Source organism: Cucurbitaria berberidis, assembly GCF_010015615.1.
Source record: "Cucurbitaria berberidis CBS 394.84 unplaced genomic scaffold K460scaffold_2, whole genome shotgun sequence".
Classification (NCBI taxonomy): domain Eukaryota; kingdom Fungi; phylum Ascomycota; class Dothideomycetes; order Pleosporales; family Cucurbitariaceae; genus Cucurbitaria; species Cucurbitaria berberidis.
In genome coordinates, this window is record NW_024468936.1 from 2,284,075 (window position 1) to 2,304,254 (window position 20,180).

The following is a 20,180-nucleotide window of genomic DNA, read 5'->3' on the forward strand; positions in this document are numbered from 1 at the left end:
CAGGACGAATACGAGGCAGCGATCTATACTGAATCCATCTTAGTGGCAGCCTTATCTATGAACCCCTCACACCTCACATCTCACGTCCCATCGCCCCTCATCGCACGTAACCATTTAAACGACCGCTATTCTATTCTTGTTTCCTGGGAACTATACGTAGCAGTATTTTCATAATGCATTCCCAGTATCCTTCCATGCCTAGCGGTGATGGGGCTCTGATCAATATAACCGAGGTACTCCACGAACGGTATCAGGATAGCCCTAAAGAAGACGGTGAAAGACTAAAGAAGTGCTGGGGATATAATGATTGTGGTGATTGCCATCGGAGTGAGGGCTTTTGTGGATGGTGCGCTATCGTACGTTCGTCTGTTTATTTGTTGCATCCTGTCTCTCGTTGGTGCATGTAATGTTCTAAGTCGATTTTCCCTTCAGGAGTCAATCTTTATTGGTGTAATCAAATCTGGTGTCTTGACTTGCTGCAGAATATTTGCAAGGGTTTTATGCACGTCTACTCAGTAAGAGGGCTGAACAACGACGATAGTCTCAAACATGCCTACCTCTGCCAACAGACCCCTTGTCCAGAGCCTTCCCTCTACTCTCCCCCATACGATACAAATTCATCTGCGCCCTAGGGCCAGAGCGCTTTGAACTTCGCACTTCAGGCTTGGGGTGTCAAGTTTCTACCATCACCTTCCTCACCTCTATCGTCACCATCGGTTGCACACTTTTTGGCGTGCTTGTACTCTATGGTCTCTTCAGAGTTTCCACGTGGGTCAAACTGGGTCTCAGCGCTCGAAGAGGTGGCTACGTCATATACGACGATGGTAGCGAGGAGGTCTGGGTAAGAAAGGGTGAAGGTTGGGGAGCGTGGTGGAAGAGAGTAAGAGGCGAGCAGAAGGAGTTTGAAGTCGAAGAGGTGCACGAGGGGACTTCGAAGAGAGGGTGGATTTGGTGGGGTAGTGGGAAGGGAAGAAATGTTGGGGTTCGTGGGGCAGAGAGGCGGCCGTTGCTTGCACAGTGATATGTGTCGGTGACTTCGTCAAGTCTGGGGCCGCAATGCTGCGGTTCGGAAATATTTACTGACATAGGTCTTGAAACATAACCCTCAACTGCGTCATTCCTGCTCCCATAAGTCTGTCGACCCTATCCGGAGACGGTTGCAAAACCGCACTCACCTTCACTCGCAACGCCGCCGACTTACGTCATCACAAACGAAGTTTTCGCTCACCTTTACTTACTGCCCTCTACCGCCTATCTACGGTCGCTCATGCGCACTGACTGTATATAACCACCCCTCTCCCTCCGTCTTTGAACGTCTTCTCCTCTCCACCACACTGCATCTCCAACGGCCTCCGACTTTGATTCTGTCAACGCACTCACAGGCTGGTAGCAAGCATGCCACCTTCGATCATCTCCATAAGTTCCGTCGACTCAGATACTGTGGTCTCTGAGTGTGTCCGTACTCCGCCTTCTTCCAATGAGCTTGCATCTCCCGACCACAACCACCGCGCTACTGTCGACGGCAATAGCACGCACGTCAAGACTAGAACTGCAGATGGTACTGCAGCCTGGATTACAAGCGACTTTCCCTTAGTTCAGGTTTCTAGAGATCTCGCCGAGCAGTATGTGCGCAAAGCCATGCCTCAGATCGCGAATTTCGAGGCGCTGAGGGAGGGCGTGGAAACCGTGCAGTGTACTCAACCGGAGACTGGCAAGAAACAGAAATTGTTGAACGAGGTTGAGCAAGTCTTGGACGGATTGTATGCTTGCGTACATGCGGCGAAGGACCAATGCCATATTCCACGCGAGTTTGCATATTATGATCGATCTAAGATAACGGGTCACCACAGCCACGAACATACCGAAGGACATGCGAAGACCAAGTGGACGAAGGACAACGTCATTAACCAGTCCCGTCAAATCTTACCTGAGTGTCACACTCAACCTCAATCCACTGTCCCCCCAGTGCAGAAGCCGGAGCATGCAACAGAGGAGATCGCTACTGTCAACTTCTCTTCACTAACCAAGGAGGAGAAAGCCCACCGTCTCCTGCCACTGTTGCATCGCAAAGGTTTGAAGGTTCCGAAGGCCGGAGCTGAACTCCAGAAGAAGTCTGCGCCTTTCGCGTCTGCTAATGTCAAGAGCAAAGCCTTGTCAGTCGCAAGTGGACAAAAGGCCTATGAAGAGAAGCAGTTCAAGAGCAAGAAGCGGAGCGCAGTCGGTCTCCAGACCGCCAACCGGAATCCCGATACCAGAACAACCAGTCCCGAAATCTGCCCAGGGGATCCGAGCAGTCAGTTCAGCTCGCTAGCCAAGAATTTTGCTACGCTTGAAGGTGCCCCAATTTGGCGAGACAGGTTCTCTCCCAAGCTCAAGACACTCGAGCATGCTCAAAGGCAGACCTGCAGCATGGAACAGTTGCATGACATCGTCTCCCGGAACATTCAGTCTATCGCCATTCCCGACACTCATCGCGGGGACGTGTGTATGAATGCCACGCCTCGAAAGTGGATCACAAAGCCTCCAGTAGTCATTACCGATGCTTCTCGGTATGCAGATGCTTTCAGCGATTACATGGACTACACCCACCATGACTTTCTAGAATCTGAGGCTAGCCAGATTCTGGCCTTGTATGATGGCGATTTCGATTATGCAAAGTCGTTATATCGAGATCTCGGATACAGGGGATTACTATCTCTCCTTCGTGCAAACCGTTTGAAGATGGCAACTGCAGAGGCGGAAGAGACCGCTGATAGTGACTACGGGGATGGTCTGTCACAGGAGGATGGCAACGCTGTCATCGAACTGTGCCGCGGCTGTCTAACCGGCTGTGATTCATGCTGTCCGGTTCAGGAGGAAGAAATCAACATCCGGAGCTGCAACTGTGATATCGAATACGGAACACATTCTACTGACCACTGTGTCGATTGTAGCGAACCTGGACTTCAAACAAAGCCCTTCAACAAGATCGACAAGTCAACCTTCACTAATGCCGCACACAACATGGAATCACATAGCAATGTTGAACACCTAGTCCTCTTGGAATGTCGCCATTGCGGCACTATCTTCTGCCCTGACGCTGCGGATATGTGTACTGGGTGCGGTGATGCCTCAGGGCTACAGAGCTATCAGACCGCTGCTGAATCCATACCTGACATTGGCTCTGACCCTGGAAAGCATGTAGGGGTTATACCGACCCATGATAATAGTACACGCAAAGACTATTCTGGAGACCTACGTCACTTTGGGCTTAGCAACAAAGGCGTTGCAAATCGTTCCCGTGGTGGTACCGGCACAGGTAACAGCCAGAGTGGAAATGACAACAAGTGCACCCGCTGCGAAGAGAAAGTGTGCCACTGTACTGTCTGGGAAGCTGGTGACAATCTCAATCGCCATGAGGAGACCACCCCAGACAACGACAGTTGGTGGGGCGTTTCACGTCCAAGTTCTTTCGCTGGGTGGGTCCACGATCCACCACGAGAGCCTTCAGGCTCCGATTGGGGTACCCAGGAAGCCAGCGCTCCCAAGCCAGGGATCTCAATCCCAACTAGCTATACCGTCACATATTGGGCTACCATCGAGTCCAGCAACCAGACCATTCACGTCCCGATCGACAGCACCAATGTCTGTGGCTCCGAAAAGACTATTATTGATGGTGAATCATGCGGCATGAAGAAAATCTGGAAGTGGGTGCAAGAGAAAGGTCTTGGCGACAAAATTGGTTTGCAGGATGCATTCGATCTAGCCAAGGATATGTACGGAGAGGTTGAGAAGACCATCAACCCGCAAGATGAGAAGCATGCTCAGCATACTTCACGGGCTGAACATGATGGTTGGAACATGGGTTCATTACCCCCATATGTTTGGGGTACGTAAAATCGTTCCTGTGAGTCGAAGGAGAAAGAGAGAGACAAGATCCTGAAAGGAGTCTTCTATCAACATCGAAAGCAGATCTGATTCTGTCAATTTGCACATCATACACCACGGCTTGATTTTGAGCACATACATGACCACTGGAAACCGGAGAGTGATCTGGATACAGGAGTAGGCTTACGGGAAAAGCTTAACGATCTTCAAAATTGCATACGATTTGCAGTATGCGGGCACCTTTTAAAATGAATGGAAGGGATTGACTATCGGACAGATTTGCAAGTCTATAGCTCTTTCTTCTTGATAGCAAGCAAGGTGGCAATGAGCCATATTAACAGAAAATAAACTCCTTGGACTTTCTATATTTCCCGTATGGAACTAATGCTCAGGTCCCGTAAGGTAGATGCGGGGTGCAGGCGTAAAGTAGTGGGATTATAGTTGACGTTGCCCCACACTGTACGAGTAGATTAATACCATGCAGGTCCATCCGCCAGATTCCCATGTTCGCGCAGGCATTGTAGATTATCTCCGACGGCAGTTCTAACTCCAGAAATTAATGGAACAGTATAGTTCCTGATATATGATAGCAGAGAAGCCTATGCGCACTTCAAAGATCCACTAAAAGGACATTTGCACTATGCGTCAGCCACTCCTTCTCTCCAGTGTATTCATCGCAACCGCCTTCGCGGCATCATGTGACCGAACCTTCCTCAATGACTTCACGGCGCTCTACATCTCCGCCCAAACCCGCGGCGACGCATCTCTCCTCACCACCACGCTCCTTCAAAACTTTACCTACACCGAGCAATTCCAACCAGCCAACATATCAGCCCCCACCTCCATCCTCCAAAAGCCCCTCAACATTACGACATACCGCAGATTTTTCGACACCGACCTCTGCACAGCATTCACGGAAATCATTGTGACGGATCCGAAGCACCCGTACGTCCTTGGCGTAAGAGTCGAAGGCGACGGGGACGTAGTGAGGAAGATGGAGACGCTGGTTACCGACGAGGGGGACTGGTTGTTCAATGCGACGGGGACGGCGTATTACAACTCCCTTGAGAAATGGGAGCCTATCCCCGTCATCGAACAGCTCAGCCGCACGGCGATTCAAGCAGCCGGCGACGCGTATTTTGACCGCTTCGGCAACGTCAATGTCACCGTACCATTTGGCACGCCTTGCGCGCGTCTTGAAGGAGGCGCTTACACGGATGCGAAGTTGACTAATACATCGACCTGCCATCTTGGGTTGCCGTCTACTGTTAAGCTTGTCGATAGGCGTTATGTTGTGGATGTTGAGATGGGGACTGTTAATATTTACGTTGGCTTTCCTGGGCTTGATAGAGCAAGCAAGCTCCCTGCGCCTGATAGCCATACGTTTCGCGTTGAGAAGGGGAAGATTAGGTATGTTCATACTATTTCGACATGTGAGGGACACCCGGGGTGCGGCTTGAATGGGACGTATGTGCCACTCAAAGGGTGAGCGACGCTGGGTATGAAACGTGTTGCCTTGAAAGGAATCTGTCAAAAAGTACGCATATATCTCATTGATTGGAGAACGCGCTTGCCTCATCCATCTCTGTCTCTCAGGCTCGTACTTTGAACTTCCACCCCGTTATACTACACCGTCCAATGACCAGTATCACACTTCCCAAAAACACTGCAGTGCCCGCAAACATCTGCGCAACTAGATATCCACCACCATAGTTCTGTATCAGTGCACCCGCGATCGGCGGCCCAATAAAGGTTCCCAATCCCACGACCGCGAACCCTTGCCCATTCCTCGTCCCCACTTTGCTCATGTCCTTGGTTAGAGTAGTCAATGCAGAAGGGAAAATGCCCTGAAAGCCAGCGACAAAGAAGCCGAAAGTAATGCACCATCCGAAGAGACCCGCTTCGCCCTTGACGAAAGGCCAAAAGAACAACGCGATAGCGGAGATGAAACAAAAGGGAATGAGAATATTATACGGACCCGTGAATTTGTCCGCGAAATACGATGGAACTAGACGACCCAAAACACCGATGCCGTTGAGTACGAGAAGAACGTTGATGGATGTGCCGTAGGGCAGGTGCAAGATGTCAACGGCAAAGGACGATATGTAGTAGAAAGCAAAATACTGTCCCAAGCAGATGAGGAAGATGGCGATGCAGAATAGAGCGTAAGGTAACTCCCTGAACGCGCTGAACTCAAACATAGGGCCTGATTTCCGCGGGGGAAGGCGCGGTTTGAGCAGTGAGCAGTACAGTGCTCCAACGGCTAACATGATGAAGCCCATGGCTCTTACAGTCCACGGAAAGCCGATCCTAGGGAGTAACTGTCTCGCGATAGTAGGATACACGAGGCCACCGGTAGCCGATCCCGAAGCCATTATAGCCAGTGCCACGCTCCGATTTGTCGAGAAATACGTCGTAACAAGCGACAGCGCAGGCGCAAACTGCATGCCGTTTCCCAAGCCGTTCATCACGCCCTGCGCGAGGAAAAAGTGCCAGTACTGCGTGCACAAACTCGTCATGAACATGCCCACAGCTGAAATCAGCATACCGGGGATCATGGTCCAGTAGAAATACCCTGCGTCGAAAAGGCGGCCGGTGAGTATGCCTAGGGAGAAGTGGCCTAGCATCTGCATGCTGCCCACCCACGACACGGCGGATGGCTCAAGACCTAGATCAAGCGTGTAGTGTTGCTGGAATACGCCGAATGTTGCGATCATGCCCCATGTGTTGAATACGACGAAGTGGCCCATGAAGGCTTGTGTCCAGGCTTTGGCGCCGCCGTCTGGTGGTGGTCCAGGGTCGATGACGGAGGCACATGATCGCGCGGTGATTGTTTTCGCTAGTCCCAATACTGACTTTTTGGGTCGTGAGGCTTGAGAGCTGTGTGTTGGTATTCTTGTGATTTCTTCTTCCTCATCTTCTTCATGTCTGGGTGGTGGTGGTTGTGACGACTTGTTGCTGAAAGTGTAGTTGGGGTCATGGTGACCCAGGGTTTCTTGATCGTCAACGTTGCGGGCGGGAAATGCCTTCTCAATATCGGCTGTCACCGACATCTCTTTGATTATATGTCGGTATACTACTATCTATGAGAAGATGGCGAACGAACGATTGATCGCGCGTGGATCTGGGGGAGACTAAAGTCTCGGCATTCTGCCCGACGGACAAGTATTTCCACTGTGGAGTTCCAAGAGCGCCGGCCGCGGAGGCTAGCTCGATGCGATGCGATGCAACCTTAGACCCTAGATATAGACATCGAGATTTCTATCTGTAAGGGATTCGGAGTGACCAATTGTTTGTAGGAGAAATACACTTGCCTTCCCGGCGTTCACACCGCATTTGTCAGCTCAAAGGTACCCTGTTTAGTGGGACAATGATGAGGGAATCTTCCATTTCTGCATGTCGCTATCAATTTCAGGGCTGCGATCAAGTCGAAATACCGTATTTAGTAGCATGTTGCGATGCGCAGAACGGCCGCGGATTCTGTGGATTGCTGTGCTGATAAATCCTGTTAGCTGCATGGAGAATGATCTGCACGCCCTATGACGCCGAGTGAACGAGGAACTTGGACAGACTTTAAAAATATGAAATCACCATGGCGTCGCTGTATAGTATGAATTATGTTTGTCACATTATTTTGTCGGGAAGGAAGCACAGAATCTTTTCGCTTCGTGATAGTATTCGGTATGCTTTGGTCTCGGTGATTAAATTCTGCATGGTCGCTATAAAGTATGAGTATGGTCAGCTGTTACTTGCTTCTCTTGTAAATCTTCTTCAAGAAGGCTTCAAACACTTCCTTCTTCAGTCCCTCGCTCTCATCCACCTTCTCAATCTTCGCCTTAATATCCGTCACGCGCTCCTCTTCCCACTGCTCATAGAACTCCTGCAACTTCAACTCATGGTACAGCTCCTTGACCTTGGCCTCCGTCTGCGAGTTCTTCTGTCCATAGTTGTCTTCAAGGACTTTTCGCTGTTCAGGGTTGACCTTCTTCAGTGCCTGGTTGATAAGCCATGAGCACTTGTTGTCCTGGATATCTGTGCCGATTTTGCCGAGAACCTTGGGGTCGGCAAATGCATCAAGATAGTCGTCTTGGGCTTGGAAGTACTCGCCCATGGGGATGAGGATATCGTGTGCAGTTTGCAGGTTCTTCGGGGAGGCTGCGCCGATGTAATGCAGAGCTAGCGCAACGGGAAGATAGAAAGAGTAGTAGGCAGTCTTGTAGATGACGATGAAGGTGAACTTGTCCAGGCTGAAGTTGTCGAGGTTGACATCGTCCTCGGGGGCGGTGAGAAGGTCGCATAACTGTCCGCACTCGGTCTGGAGAGTGACCTCGTGGAATAACTCGACCATGTCAATGTAGCTCTTCTCTTGGCGGAAGTGCTTCTTCAAAAGCAGGTAAATGGCCGACTCGAGCATGAAAGCGTCGTTGATGGCAATCATGCCAACTTTGGGAACAAGGTACCAGCAAGGGCTTCCACGGCGCGTCTTTGACGAGTCCATGATGTCGTCGGAGACGAGGAAGAAGGCCTGCAGGAGCTCGATCATCCATCCTAACAGGGCTGGGCGGAAGTACTCTTCAGAAGCTGGGTCTAGGGTCTGGTTCTTGAGGATGGAAGTCGTGTCGATGACAGACATGCCTCGATTGCATTTTCCACCGACCGTGTTGTAGTCGAGTGACTGTGGGTGTGTATGAGCATACTGGACTAGACCATGGGAGCATTCACGGGGAAGGTACCTTGGAGAACCAATCAAGCGACTGCTGGGGCAGATTATATTTCTTGCAGTGGTCGAGCACATCGGCGGCGATGCGCGGCCAGACGCTCTCGAATTCTTTCAGTGTGGTCGGCATCTTGACTTGACGGTCCTAGAGAGCACTATCTCGCAAAGACGGAAATAATTGATCACGTTGAGGGGCAGCAGTGAATGCCGGGGTGGGGGGTGAAAGGGAGGTAATTTCCGCGGGGAGCGGTGGCACGTTTCGCCGCTGGCTGGTGCCCCACTATTCCCGGGTAGGGAGCCAAGCATCAACAGTCGCGTCGACACGGTGGGACGCGAAGTCAAGAGTCGATGCAATAACTCAAGACTCTACTGCAGTCTACCTGTCGCCATGGGCACGCTATCGCCGGCCGATGAGGCCCAGCTGAAGGCCCAGCTGCAGGATGCCGTCGTGGCCAGCACCGAACGCTGCCTCTTCCATTCGGCCAAATGGTGCGTATGGAGCCTTCATCTTGGTCTCTCCTATGCCCTGTACTGATATTGACAAGGGCCGCAGAACTGCTGAACGCACTCCCCTCAGCTGACGACAATGGCTCCGACACAGACGTTGACTCGCCCATGTCGGACGCCCCTCAACCGCATACGCCCAATTTCGTACCCAAGGACCCTACAGAGGCGCGGTTAGAAGCACGAGAAGCGCACAAGTTCCTCCTGGCCAAGACATATTTTGACTGCCGCGAGTTCGATCGATGCGCCGCCGTCTTCCTCCCAAGTGCCTTGCCCAAAGGCCCCGCTCACGCTGCATCCACGCCTACCTCCAAAGCTAAACAAGCAACGAAGGGAAAGGCCAAGATCGGCACACCAACTAAACCCAAGTTCTCGTCAGACTCGATATCAGGTCTAAGCCAGAAATCCCTGTTCATTGCCCTCTATGCAAAGTACGTTGCAGGCGAGAAGCGCATGAACGAGGACAGCGAAATGATACTCGGGCCCCAGGATGGAGGTGTCACAATGAACAAGGAACTGCCTGGGGTGTCGGCAGTGCTAGAAGAGTGGTTCAGGGACCTCCCTAGCAGCGGACGACAGCCGCAGGGGTGGCTCGAGTATTTGTACGGCATTGTCCTTGCTAAAGGCAAAAATGAGAAACTAGCTATGGATTATCTCATAAAGAGCGTACACCAGTACACATACAATTGGGGCGCCTGGCAAGAGCTACAGGGGCTGTTGAGCACCATCGAAGAGGTAGGTGGGCGAAACTACGCGCATACCAGTGTCAGGCTAACAGCGTATAGCTCAACCAACTCGTTACTCGATTACCGCAAAATCTTATGACATTCATTTTTCACGTCACTGCCTCGCAGGAACTTTACTCGGTCAATGATCAGATCCACACCTCGCTATCGCAGATCCTTTCCATCTTCCCTACCTCGGCCTTCTTGAAAACACAGCGCGCCCTACTACACTACCACAATAAAGACTTCGATGATGCCGAGCAAATATTCTCCGACCTCCTCATATCAGATCCACACCGGGTTGACCATCTGGACAACTACTCCAACATCCTGTACGTCATGGGGATGAGGCCCAAACTTGCCTTTCTAGCGCAACTCGCGACGGCAACAGACAAGTTCCGGCCTGAGACATGTTGCGTCGTGGGCAACTACTACTCGCTGAAATCCGAGCACGAGAAGGCTGTCATGTACTTTCGAAGAGCCTTGACGTTAGACCGAACTTTCCTCTCTGCGTGGACCCTCATGGGCCACGAGTTCGTCGAGATGAAGAACACACACGCCGCCATCGAATCATATCGCCGCGCTGTCGATGTCAACCGCAAAGACTATCGAGCATGGTACGGTCTAGGTCAGACATACGAGGTGCTAGAGATGCATTCGTATGCTCTCTTCTATCACCAACGCGCGGCAGCTTTGCGACCGTACGATCCAAAACTCTGGATGGCAGTAGGCCAATGTTTCGGCAAAGTGGGCAAAATAATGAATGGCATCCGAGCTTACAAACGTGCCCTAGTAGCAGGTTCCTACTACGATGCCGGCGTGGGCTCTTCATTCGGAAGCGGCGAGGCCTCAGGCTTAGGAGGCGGCATCCTCGATCCCGAGGTCCTCTACCAAATCGCGCTCCTATACGAGCGCATACACAACATGAACGAATGCTCTGCATATATGGAGCTTGTCCTTGCGCAAGAAGAAGGTCCGGATTACGACGAAGTGGGCCCTGATGGAGCGGGTGGTGTCGGTGTCACAGCAACGACCAGCAAAGCCAGACTATGGCTTGCGAGATGGGAGTACATGCGCGGTATGTATCAGCGGGCTATGGAACTCGCAAATGAGCTTTGCCAGGATGGTGTAGAGGTTGAAGATGCCAAGGCGCTTGTCAGGGACATCAGGGCGAGGATGGAGAGGGATAGAGGTGACACTGGAAATTGAAAAAAAAGTGTCGGATTATTGATGGAACCATTTATTGGCGTACCGGTATGATACCCAGTTTTCACTTTGGTATGAGCCATTTCCGAGATATGAAAAGTACAAGACCAGCGCGCTGCCCCTAACTCAAAGGTCATTCCCGAGTGGCTAGGTGTTCTCGAGACTATTTCTTCTTCTCAAATTCACTCCTCGTCTCTGGCGGTCACATTAGCCTCAGCTAAGAATCCTCTCCGCCCTAGCTTGTTATTATTACTTCCTATAATTGTACTAGACCCTTCCTTCGACCTACCTCGCATTAACATCCAACTCCTCAACTTCTCCCACATCTCTCGCATCTATCTTCCCACATAACCATATAACTCTGGTTTCTATCCTCAATACTAAGCGCGATTCAGAGGAATGGAGAAGAGCCTGGGACATAGTCATAGTAGGAGTGGAAGTATCGGCATGGTGGTTAAGAGAGTGAAGTGTTGTGTAGGTTGTTAATAGAGCGGAACGATAGGGACGCCTCAGAGTAGTAACTATTTGACTCTGATCAGCAATTCATACGACGTCAAACTTCACGGAGCATGGACGATTCTCGTTTAGTTAATCATAGTTAATTATATGGAACCGGTGGCCTGCCTAAGAAATATAGGAGGCATGACTATTGTATTCAGAGTTTCAAGCCCCGAGCGCAACCTATCTATTTTCTACTCTAATGTGAGCGAGAGGGTCGGTGGATTTAGTTAATTGCTATGTGACAGAATACCAAGCAACCGCATGCAGGAGCCAAAGTCGGGAGCTAGGTAAGGCGAGCGCTAGTGGAGGGTCCAACCCGATATCTCGATTCCCACGTGATAGCGGGGTAGAGGGGCAGCCGGGTGTAGAACCGTAACAGAAGTGTCTCAGAAGCTATAACCTACCTAGCTACGCAGACCTCATCAAGATACATGTCTACCGAGTAAATCCTCCACCGCCCGTCATTTATCATACAACTATCTACAAAGACAGCTAGGGGGCGTTCAAACTCTCGTACCCCGCCCCTTGTGCTCTTCTTTTCTAGTTCCTTCACCGCAACCAGAATCAGTCCCGCTATTGGAATGTTGAACATGGAAACCGATCATATATCATGTGACCCCCAACTGAGTATACATAGACTCCGGTCCTTCCGTAGATTTGCTCATCCCATCAATCCCCATTAATCTTTTAGCCTCTATTGAAGACAGGAGCGTTTATATAGCCGCGTAACGACTTCATTATCCCATCCCGTTATGAGCTCTACCTCAGTAACTTCATCGACTCGGACTGCATGTTCCAGCTGCCATCGTCAGCCGAGCCCTGACGAGGGTGCGTTCCAAATTTGCAGTGGCTGCAAATCGCAGTCCTACTGTTCGAGCCAATGCCAACGGAAAAGCTGGAGAAGCGGACACAAACAGGAGTGCAAAGTCATCGCGCTCTCAACTAAAGCTCAAGCGATTGCCGCGACACATACTGGCGACAGTGTGGAAGCCGTCAAACTACGGTGCGAGAAAGAAGGTGGAGGATTTCGGAAAATCTCTCTCGAACCGAACCACATCGTCTTTGATGGCCCGCTTCTTCAGGTCCCTGCCATCATGGGCATACCGCTCGTCATCCATCGGGTTGGTACGAAATCCAATAACCGCGCTGACTTGGACTGCCGAATTGCGACGTTTCTCAACGTCAAATACGAAGACGGCTTTGCACCACCGCAATGGCAGAGCCATGTTGGAACATGCATCGTCGCGCGGAAAGACAAAAAGCCGCTGAGTGCGGAACATGTAGAAGCTGTGTGGATGTACATTGATAAGTTGATGGACACGTTTGGAGAGGAAGGACCCCAGGCCGCGCAAAAGGAGATATCGAGGGAGCACTATGAAGAGTGGTTTGAACGCTACAGAGACAGCGAGGCTGAGAACGGGCGTGACGAGTGGCGCAATGTTGGCAGCATATATAATGTTTGAGAAGAAGAGGTCTACGTCGGCACTGTGCGAGGTTAAAAATCGCTTTTCAATTTCCTAACGTCATGCCTGGAAGGGTGCACTTGTCCTCGTCTATCATTTGCTCATCAAAGACTCTCCTTGGCATCAGTGATTCTTCGTCCCTCCGCCCACACTGTAATTTCATCATAGTTCCGACAGATATGGACTGCTCCAGTACCGTCCGTTCCCGACACATTCTTGAACATGGGCGCCTGCGATTGACCCTCAAGCGTCGTGTCACCACAGCACATCAAGGCGTTGCGCAGGTAGTTGAAACAGTGGTCGTTGTGTCCTATTTCACCTTCGTCCAGCGTGAAGTCTTTGTTACGGATCTTCATGACAAGCTTGTCAATGTAACCTGACATGTGCATTAGGCAGTGTAGTTCGTGGAATACCGCTATCGCATAAACGTCCTTGTCTGGAGTTTGAAGGAAATGCATAGGTGGTGGGAGGGTGTGAGAGGAGTAGTCTGGAACGTTTAAAAAGCCACCGCCCTCTGTGTATGTATTAGAGGATCGTCTTCTAGACCATGCGCAAAGAAGGAACAACTTACTGGGCATGAGATCTCGCCAATGCTGCTTTGTTGCATTTATGGACGTGATGGTCTTGTGATCCGACGCATATCTTTGATCTGAGTGGAAGATTCTCTGCTCCGTGGCGACTTATCATTGTCAATATAACTCGTACTCGCCATCAGGGTGGCCATGAGGCTTACAGCGAGGCACGAGCCTGTTGAGTTCCTCTCCAAGCTGCAATGAGCTAGGTTGCTTGTGGAGGATCGATAGCTCGCAGATGAGGATGACGAGTAAGAGGAATAACGTGAGCGGCCACCGGAGGAATTGGAACTTCTCGACCGTCTTCAGCCATATTGCTAGTCGATCTAGCCCTCGGTAGGTCTGCTGTTGCTCGAGTGACTCGTCGTGATCATTTTCGCTGTTGACTTTCGCATAATTGAAAGGCGACATTGCGCTGCTAAATCTTTTACATGCAAGATGAAACCAATGAATCGCCTGGGTGAGAGTTTCGTCGCGTTGTAGTGGTCACAATTTTGCGATTGGCTGTTGGATAGAGCATGTGAATAGCGAATGAAGATGTGCCAGATGTGTTGATGGAACTGCTGCCCACGCCAAGCCCTCTTTCACCGTCGACGCTATTCAGACCCCAATCGGGCAATTTCAACGTCACCCTTGTTCAAAGACAGAAACTCCGGATAAACCCGACCACTTGGATTCTCTATATATCGATATGATTATTATCCTGGAGAAGACCCTTGTAAGTGTGTATCAGGTCCGGGTGCGGCATCCGTGTCTGAGTAGAGGCGCGCTCGATGGACAATCCGTGTTCACCGCACTTCAACTAGATATTGCACGGCGGATAACCATGATTTAATCACCATCCGGTATCAGTATGCTTCCATATGTTGCGCGTGATTAAAACATCGGCATTCTGATCGCGCTAGGCTGAGCATCTTTCGAACTGTCCCTACGGTAGACTCTCCGCACAGCCTTCACGCATGTCGTCCGTATCTGCCTGTAAAGCTTTTTGATTCTCCTGTGGCGTACCTTGGGTATTCTCTCGCTTCTTTCTTGCGCCTACAGCTTTCCGGTGAGCGCGACTCTTGGTGTGTAAGGTCCAGTCATTTTCGGTGACTGCGACCGTACCACAAGTCTCACATACTCTCTTCTGCCAGAGATCTGGTCGCTTTGCGAGATCGTATGCCCGCTTTGGTGTGAGCATCTCTGCTGCAAACGAAGAGAGCGTTGAGGGTTCAGGAAGGGTTTGACCAGAGAGAAAACGCTCGGTGACGGTGGCTGCAGTTTGTGTAACTTCATCTTCCCACTTAGACAGGTTAGAGCCGTCGAGTAGAAAAATATTGCTCTTCTGCCCTGCGCTCAAAAGCGCGTTCAGCAGCTTGATGCGGATCCATTTGATTTGGCGGTTGGCGTATTGCCTCGTAGCTGCCTGTGTCTTCTCGACAGAAGCAGTCATCAGCTTCGCAAGCTCCGACGGAACCTGCGGTACCTGAGCAAGCGCATCCTGATAGTCCCGAAACTCTTTGTAGCCTATTGACACCCAGATTCCGCGAGATTGGTCTATCTTGGTATCTGTACGCGACTCGTAGCTCTTCTGGAAATCGCAAAGTTCTTGTACCTCTGACAACAGGCCTTTGTTCAACATTTTTTCTACGCGTCCATCGAGACGTGGATGCAGCACATCTTTGTTAGCATGAACCCAAAACACTAGAGTCGGAAATCGAAGTCCGGGATGAGTGCTGGCTGGTCCATCCTGTGCTAAACGAGGTGAACCATCTTGCCGTATGCGTTGCTCGTCGTACACTTGCGAAGCAGGTTTTCCCGTCCTTAGATAGATTTCGAGCGAGCGCTGAATCTTTCGTCGTTCGTTCGGATGCCAGCGGTCCGCCATGACGGGATCCACCTCCCTCAACCTAGCCAAAATGACGTCCGTAGGGGCTTCTAGGATAGGCAAAGGCTCAGAGTTCTCATTCAAGTTCAAAGTAGGCTCGTCTGCTAACGCATCTTGGAACAAAAGTGACTGCGTATAATAGTGAGTTCCGCCAACTAGGATTGGCAACTTGCCGCGCCTTTGGATATCGCCAATCTTCTCAGGTCAGCCTCTTGAATGACTTCTAAGATATTTCTAGCCATACCACATCCAGTGCCTCACCCACAAACTTCCCAACAGTCCACGTCGCTTCCTCAAGTCCAACACAGCCTAGGAGGTGATGTGGAACGCCCCTCATCTCCTCTTGAGTGAGTTTGTTCGTAATTATGGGCAGGCCGCGATAGAGCTGCATCGCGTCGCCATTGATAATCTCTCCATTAAACTTGCGTGCTATGTCAACTGCCAACTATCTACTGTGATTAGCTTTGTTCCGCATAGTCCCATCTTTCTGGCTTTACATCTGATTTACCAGTCCCTGTCGCGCCCACAATCGCGACCAAGGGCTTTGCTGGCGCCTGCGCCATTTTGATCGTACCGAAAGATCGGATGAGTCGAAGCATGCATCTGATTATCTGCAAAGGAGTGGGATGACTGGGTTGTGTTGCCGAAAATGCTGGCTAGTTAGTGTTACGTGGGTCCTTCCGCAACCATACTAGCACTTTAGGCCCGTGCGTTATACTTCAGTTCTTGCCTTCACGTCCTCTTCCTCTCTTCCGAACGTATCTAATTAGGAGTAATTCTAGCGTTACGAACTATACGCGCCAGCCAAGAGTTATAGTTCAATATGGCTTCCAGTCAAATTTACCTTGACTATCAGCTTCGCCATCACATCGATAGGGACTGGCCAAACGCTGCGTGCGAGTGCAGTTGTTACTGTTAATGAGCTCGATGAAGCAGTCACGGCGTTGAGGAACTTCAGCACGAGATGAGCGTGAATGTGCCGAAAAGGCACGGTAAGGGACCCAGCTTGAGTACGAGAAAGTGTGGCTAATGATATCAAGCATTCGAAGCAAGGGGATAGTGGTATTGGTATGGTCGTGTATGACCATCGAAATCACTCTATCGTGAGGAGCACCACGTCCAAAGTTTTTCTAGGCCATCGACGTAATTTGAAGTGCAGTTGCTCATTCACGACCGATTATCTGTAAAGCCCAGATGAGGTCTCGGCTACTTCGAAACGTAAATAAGGAGATACCACTTGATGGTACTTCTTGAGAACGGTCCAGCATATTCCTAAAGCATATACCATGGCAAACTATGCACCTAAAATATGCGTGGCAAGACTTGCTTTAAACAAGTGTCCACCCAAGCATTCTTCCGTCCCGGTTACGACATTCTATAAACGTCCCTCATAATCTGCAACCAGTTTGCTGCTACATGGATCTTCCCATCGAAGCTGCAAATAACGTGTTTAAGCTTGAAGATTGGAACATGCGGCTATTCACCCTTTTAACCACCCCTTTCCAAGTGTCTTTGTCGACATGCGCAATTATCGTGAGTGTTGTAAATACCTATCTTCGCAAGCAGTCTCATGCTAATATACACAGATCTATCAAGATTTTACACAATCTCCAGCCAGCAACGACCCAACTGCCACCCTAGCTCATCTTCACCACGAACATGGCTTAGGCTTGAATAACTCCCCGCGTACCTCAAGCTCTAAGCTCGATAAAAGTCGTCGCAAGAAATGGGATGAGTCGTATGACTGGCCTCCCGCTCCTCGCCCAGGAAGGGTCAGTGATTCGGATGTTGGCAATCATCTGCCACGCTCAATTGACTGGAGAGAACCATTCGGGTTCAATTGGATCACTGCAGTTCAAAACTCCATGCTCTCTTCTCTATATTCGGTTGTGCTGCGCGTATTCCGCTAGAGCAAGGATTCTGCGGGAGGTGCTTGCATCTTCGACAACGGCTTAGATTAGATCAATGAACCGTATTCAGCACAGTCTTTGGAGTAAGTGCAGCAATGTGGATATCTTCGATACCGCTTCAGCGACGTGTGCAGCTAGACCCTAGCAGACGGGGTAGTGATAACTTTGTGCTCGAAGCGTGCAAGACCTCTATGGCGACCCTTGGGCAATGATCATTATCACTATACCAACAAGCCATAGAAATTATAGATGATACGATCGGACCGGCTTAATTGATCACTAGATATTGATAACCGATGGTGTTGCTGTTGAAGACGCCGCTAAATGCATCTACCCGTGTTGAAATACGAAATGGGGTATCATCGTTGAGAACCTCCCAAACGCCTGTTGAAGCGAGTCGCCACCTGCTTCTCTTTGAAAACCCATCTGTCTCCTTGCTTATGCCTTCTTCTCGGCTCCGTACCCACCCTTACCCTCATGGCTTTCGTACGTTTTCCCCTCTGATCGAAGTGGATTCCTCGGACCCCTCTCACTGAGATCTTCCTGTAGCCACTTGAGCACCAGCTCACCAAGCTGACTATTACCCGTATACAGCCTTGAGCTCTGCTCAACGTGCACGTTCATTTCCTCCACACTACCCCACTTCTTCACCTTGCCGAGACTCATATGCACTAGATGCGTCGGCCACGTAGCTAGATTGTCCAGAATATGCGTCGCATACACGATAGTGCAAGGCCTGATCTCCGTCTCCTTCTTCAGGAAATTCAAGAAGTTGCTACGCGAGAGCAAGTCCAGGTCTACGGTAATCTCATCCAGCAGCAGGATAGTCCATGGCCTCAGTAATCCCATGGCCAGTTGTACCCTTCTTCTTTCGCCATCGGATACGGCGTGCATGCGCCAGCTAAGATCAATGTCCAAAATGCGCACCAGCTCGTCGCGACGCTCGTGGTAGTAGTCGCCGCCGACGGAGGCGAGAAGAGTGGGCACGTCGATGTCGGTGCGTACGATGGGATTGAGGACCCATTCGAGGCCGAGGTAGGTCACGCCTTCGAGGCCCATTTTGAAAGGGTCAACGCCCGCGATGTGAACGGTGCCGGCTGGGGCCATGCGCTTGCCAGAGAGAAGGCGGAGGAGCGTTGTTTTGCCAGCGCCATTAGCTGTGTCGTATTAGTTCAATTCACCATGCGCTTTGCCAGGGTAACGGACCTCCAATGAGTAGAGTTCGGCTGCCTGGTGGCAGATCCAGGAAGACATCTTTTAGTCCACTCGAGCCATCTGGGAAGGCATAATTGAGCTTCTTCACGTCGATGGAGGGCGCGAGACTCTTGTCAACGACTTGTTCTGACATTCTGAAATTTTACACTGTGAAAACAATATGCGAGAGTGCCTGCGGCGAGGCATTTGTAGGAAGGCTACATTTAGTAGCTGGAACATTGTGGAGTCATTTGGGTGGGTCAAGACCTCGGGAATGTCTGACGACATCATTCAAAGCTAGCCGAAGCAGGAAGGCAATACGACAAACGTCGGCACTTCATCTCGACCACAATTACTTTTACACTATTTCCGGAGTTACAACATTTTATATAATATAGTCTTGGTACTCATGTTGAACATAGTGTATCGTTTATTCTTGTTTGTTTAGATGGCGTTGTCGAGTCTTCTCGCAACTCGCTAGGAAAGCATCAAATACTTACAAAGTCTCTGTCTTATCTTTCCTTGTGGGCCATTCTGTATTCTTGTCTTATCCAAGCCCATGACTCCTATTCTTTTCCCCTGCCAAAAATGCAGCGCGTCACTTGATAGTTCCCTAGTCAGTGAAAAGTAGACACATTCCTACGTTAGGCATTCGTCACATCATTGCAAACAGCAATCGCAGTTCAGTAGAGGTTGGAGATACCTTCACGTAATCTCGAATCTTTAATTGAGACGTACTAGGCTACAATGATCACTCACGTCCTCCTATCACCAGCCCAGCCGCTCACAGTGAGAGCGGGATTCTCTACTCTTTCCTAGCGTTTGCTATCCTCGAAACGTGCTTTCCAATCACCAAGCTCTCTAAACTCTATACATGACAACGCCCAACAGCCTCGAAAAGCAAACATGTCCGGCTTTCCTAGCCCACCCCAAGCTCTCACCCTCCTTACTAGCAGTCGTCTGCAAATCCTCCTATCCGCCTCCCTCATCCTCGCCATACTCGTCATCCTTCTAAGCATAATACACACCAACTACACCAAGCGCCAGCAGTACGTAGAGACTGAACAAGATGTAGTGTCCCGTATCAAGCGTTCGTCTCCGTCCACTGCACCCATTACCTTCAAAAAAATCCACCTCACAACCCGCTGACTGATATCTTAATATAGGCAACGCGCAAACCCTCCACCCAAAACTCTTCAACATCGCTGTTTTGCTGAAGCACGGGCCTAGCGAATTGGGAGGCAGCGATACATGGTGGGCTGCAGCTGTATGTGGATTTGAAGTGCCTTTTACGCAGCGTTTGGTGGGTGAGACGGGACCCGTGCGGCTTGAATCGAAGACGGCCGCGCTGCGGAATTTGGATGAGTTACTTCAGGTTCAATGCGACCGTGTGGAGAGGTAGACCAGGCTGGGTGATGGGCTGGAAGACGTTCGTTAAGCGCAGGCAGGCAAGCAGCCTTCAATAGCTACAAGCTTCGTGACTATGGTAGCTTGAGTTGAGCCATAATGCTATGACATGTGATGTGTAAATGTAAATACATTCGATATATGATATGGTATCTTGCGAATGTCTAAATGCTATCGCTCCCAGACCTGGATAGAAAAATTCTCCAGGGGCCGTAAGAATGCGTATATACAAGTGAGTGAGTAG

At 50.4% G+C, this 20,180-nt stretch overlaps 12 protein-coding genes across 12 annotated transcripts; 7 read left to right on the forward strand and 5 right to left on the reverse strand.

The window, feature by feature from the left end:
* Nucleotides 1-194: 194 nt before the first annotated feature.
* K460DRAFT_276371 (uncharacterized protein) lies at nt 195-1,021 on the forward strand (the record flags this gene model as incomplete). The annotated part of the gene is made up of 2 exons (XM_040928109.1): nt 195-356; nt 542-1,021. The coding sequence occupies 2 exons, from the start codon at nt 195-197 to the stop codon at nt 1,019-1,021; spliced, it is 642 nt and encodes a 213-aa protein (XP_040790306.1).
* Nucleotides 1,022-1,395: 374 nt separating this feature from the next.
* Nucleotides 1,396-3,876, forward strand: K460DRAFT_403070 (uncharacterized protein; the record flags this gene model as incomplete). The annotated part of the gene is made up of 1 exon (XM_040936583.1): nt 1,396-3,876. The coding sequence occupies one exon, from the start codon at nt 1,396-1,398 to the stop codon at nt 3,874-3,876; it is 2,481 nt and encodes an 826-aa protein (XP_040790307.1).
* A 631-nt stretch (nt 3,877-4,507) lies between these two features.
* On the forward strand, nt 4,508-5,356 carry K460DRAFT_275388 (uncharacterized protein; the record flags this gene model as incomplete). Its single annotated transcript, XM_040928040.1, has 1 exon — nt 4,508-5,356. The coding sequence occupies one exon, from the start codon at nt 4,508-4,510 to the stop codon at nt 5,354-5,356; it is 849 nt and encodes a 282-aa protein (XP_040790308.1).
* On the reverse strand, nt 5,158-7,323 carry K460DRAFT_363784 (MFS general substrate transporter). The gene has a single exon (XM_040932885.1). It carries the CDS (start codon nt 6,918-6,920, stop codon nt 5,460-5,462), a length of 1,461 nt encoding a protein of 486 aa, XP_040790309.1. The 5' UTR covers nt 6,921-7,323; the 3' UTR covers nt 5,158-5,459.
* Nucleotides 7,324-7,528: 205 nt separating this feature from the next.
* On the reverse strand, nt 7,529-8,796 carry K460DRAFT_384056 (uncharacterized protein). Its single transcript, XM_040935480.1, has 2 exons — nt 8,601-8,796; nt 7,529-8,542 (listed from the first exon to the last, which is right to left on the reverse strand). The coding sequence occupies exons 1-2, from the start codon at nt 8,712-8,714 to the stop codon at nt 7,613-7,615; spliced, it is 1,044 nt and encodes a 347-aa protein (XP_040790310.1). The 5' UTR covers nt 8,715-8,796; the 3' UTR covers nt 7,529-7,612.
* A 176-nt stretch (nt 8,797-8,972) lies between these two features.
* Nucleotides 8,973-11,022, forward strand: K460DRAFT_352833 (cell division cycle protein-like protein 23; the record flags this gene model as incomplete). Its single annotated transcript, XM_040931679.1, has 3 exons — nt 8,973-9,073; nt 9,130-9,823; nt 9,874-11,022. 3 exons carry the CDS (start codon nt 8,973-8,975, stop codon nt 11,020-11,022), a joined length of 1,944 nt encoding a protein of 647 aa, XP_040790311.1.
* A 915-nt stretch (nt 11,023-11,937) lies between these two features.
* K460DRAFT_363787 (uncharacterized protein) lies at nt 11,938-13,387 on the forward strand. The gene has a single exon (XM_040932886.1). It carries the CDS (start codon nt 12,273-12,275, stop codon nt 12,981-12,983), a length of 711 nt encoding a protein of 236 aa, XP_040790312.1. The 5' UTR covers nt 11,938-12,272; the 3' UTR covers nt 12,984-13,387.
* K460DRAFT_275988 (uncharacterized protein) lies at nt 13,088-13,966 on the reverse strand (the record flags this gene model as incomplete). Its single annotated transcript, XM_040928081.1, has 3 exons — nt 13,088-13,497; nt 13,555-13,662; nt 13,717-13,966. 3 exons carry the CDS (start codon nt 13,964-13,966, stop codon nt 13,088-13,090), a joined length of 768 nt encoding a protein of 255 aa, XP_040790313.1.
* Nucleotides 13,967-14,483: 517 nt separating this feature from the next.
* Nucleotides 14,484-15,988, reverse strand: K460DRAFT_403077 (tRNA isopentenyltransferase; the record flags this gene model as incomplete). Its single annotated transcript, XM_040936584.1, has 3 exons — nt 14,484-15,620; nt 15,670-15,870; nt 15,923-15,988. 3 exons carry the CDS (start codon nt 15,986-15,988, stop codon nt 14,484-14,486), a joined length of 1,404 nt encoding a protein of 467 aa, XP_040790314.1.
* A 717-nt stretch (nt 15,989-16,705) lies between these two features.
* K460DRAFT_63555 (uncharacterized protein) lies at nt 16,706-17,554 on the forward strand. The gene is made up of 2 exons (XM_040938579.1): nt 16,706-16,964; nt 17,012-17,554. The coding sequence occupies exons 1-2, from the start codon at nt 16,842-16,844 to the stop codon at nt 17,333-17,335; spliced, it is 447 nt and encodes a 148-aa protein (XP_040790315.1). The 5' UTR covers nt 16,706-16,841; the 3' UTR covers nt 17,336-17,554.
* A 225-nt stretch (nt 17,555-17,779) lies between these two features.
* Nucleotides 17,780-18,683, reverse strand: K460DRAFT_266019 (P-loop containing nucleoside triphosphate hydrolase protein; the record flags this gene model as incomplete). The annotated part of the gene is made up of 2 exons (XM_040927502.1): nt 17,780-18,492; nt 18,542-18,683. Coding segments are annotated over 2 exons (855 nt in total), but the record flags the coding sequence as incomplete, so codon positions are not given.
* Nucleotides 18,684-19,435: 752 nt separating this feature from the next.
* Nucleotides 19,436-19,931, forward strand: K460DRAFT_403079 (uncharacterized protein; the record flags this gene model as incomplete). The annotated part of the gene is made up of 2 exons (XM_040936585.1): nt 19,436-19,619; nt 19,696-19,931. 2 exons carry the CDS (start codon nt 19,436-19,438, stop codon nt 19,929-19,931), a joined length of 420 nt encoding a protein of 139 aa, XP_040790317.1.
* Between the last annotated feature and the right edge of the window lie 249 nt (nt 19,932-20,180).

Coding starts and splice junctions, on each gene's coding strand:
- K460DRAFT_384056 (XM_040935480.1), bottom strand. CDS start 8,714: ATGCCGACCACACTGAAAGAATTCGAGAGCGTCTGGCCGCGCATCGCC. Junction 8,543..8,600: donor CGCTTGATTGGTTCTCCAAG/GTACCTTCCCCG, acceptor ACACACCCACAG/TCACTCGACTACAACACGGT.
- K460DRAFT_363784 (XM_040932885.1), bottom strand. CDS start 6,920: ATGTCGGTGACAGCCGATATTGAGAAGGCATTTCCCGCCCGCAACGTT.
- K460DRAFT_63555 (XM_040938579.1), top strand. CDS start 16,842: ATGGATCTTCCCATCGAAGCTGCAAATAACGTGTTTAAGCTTGAAGAT. Junction 16,965..17,011: donor CATGCGCAATTATCGTGAGT/GTTGTAAATACC, acceptor TAATATACACAG/ATCTATCAAGATTTTACACA.
- K460DRAFT_363787 (XM_040932886.1), top strand. CDS start 12,273: ATGAGCTCTACCTCAGTAACTTCATCGACTCGGACTGCATGTTCCAGC.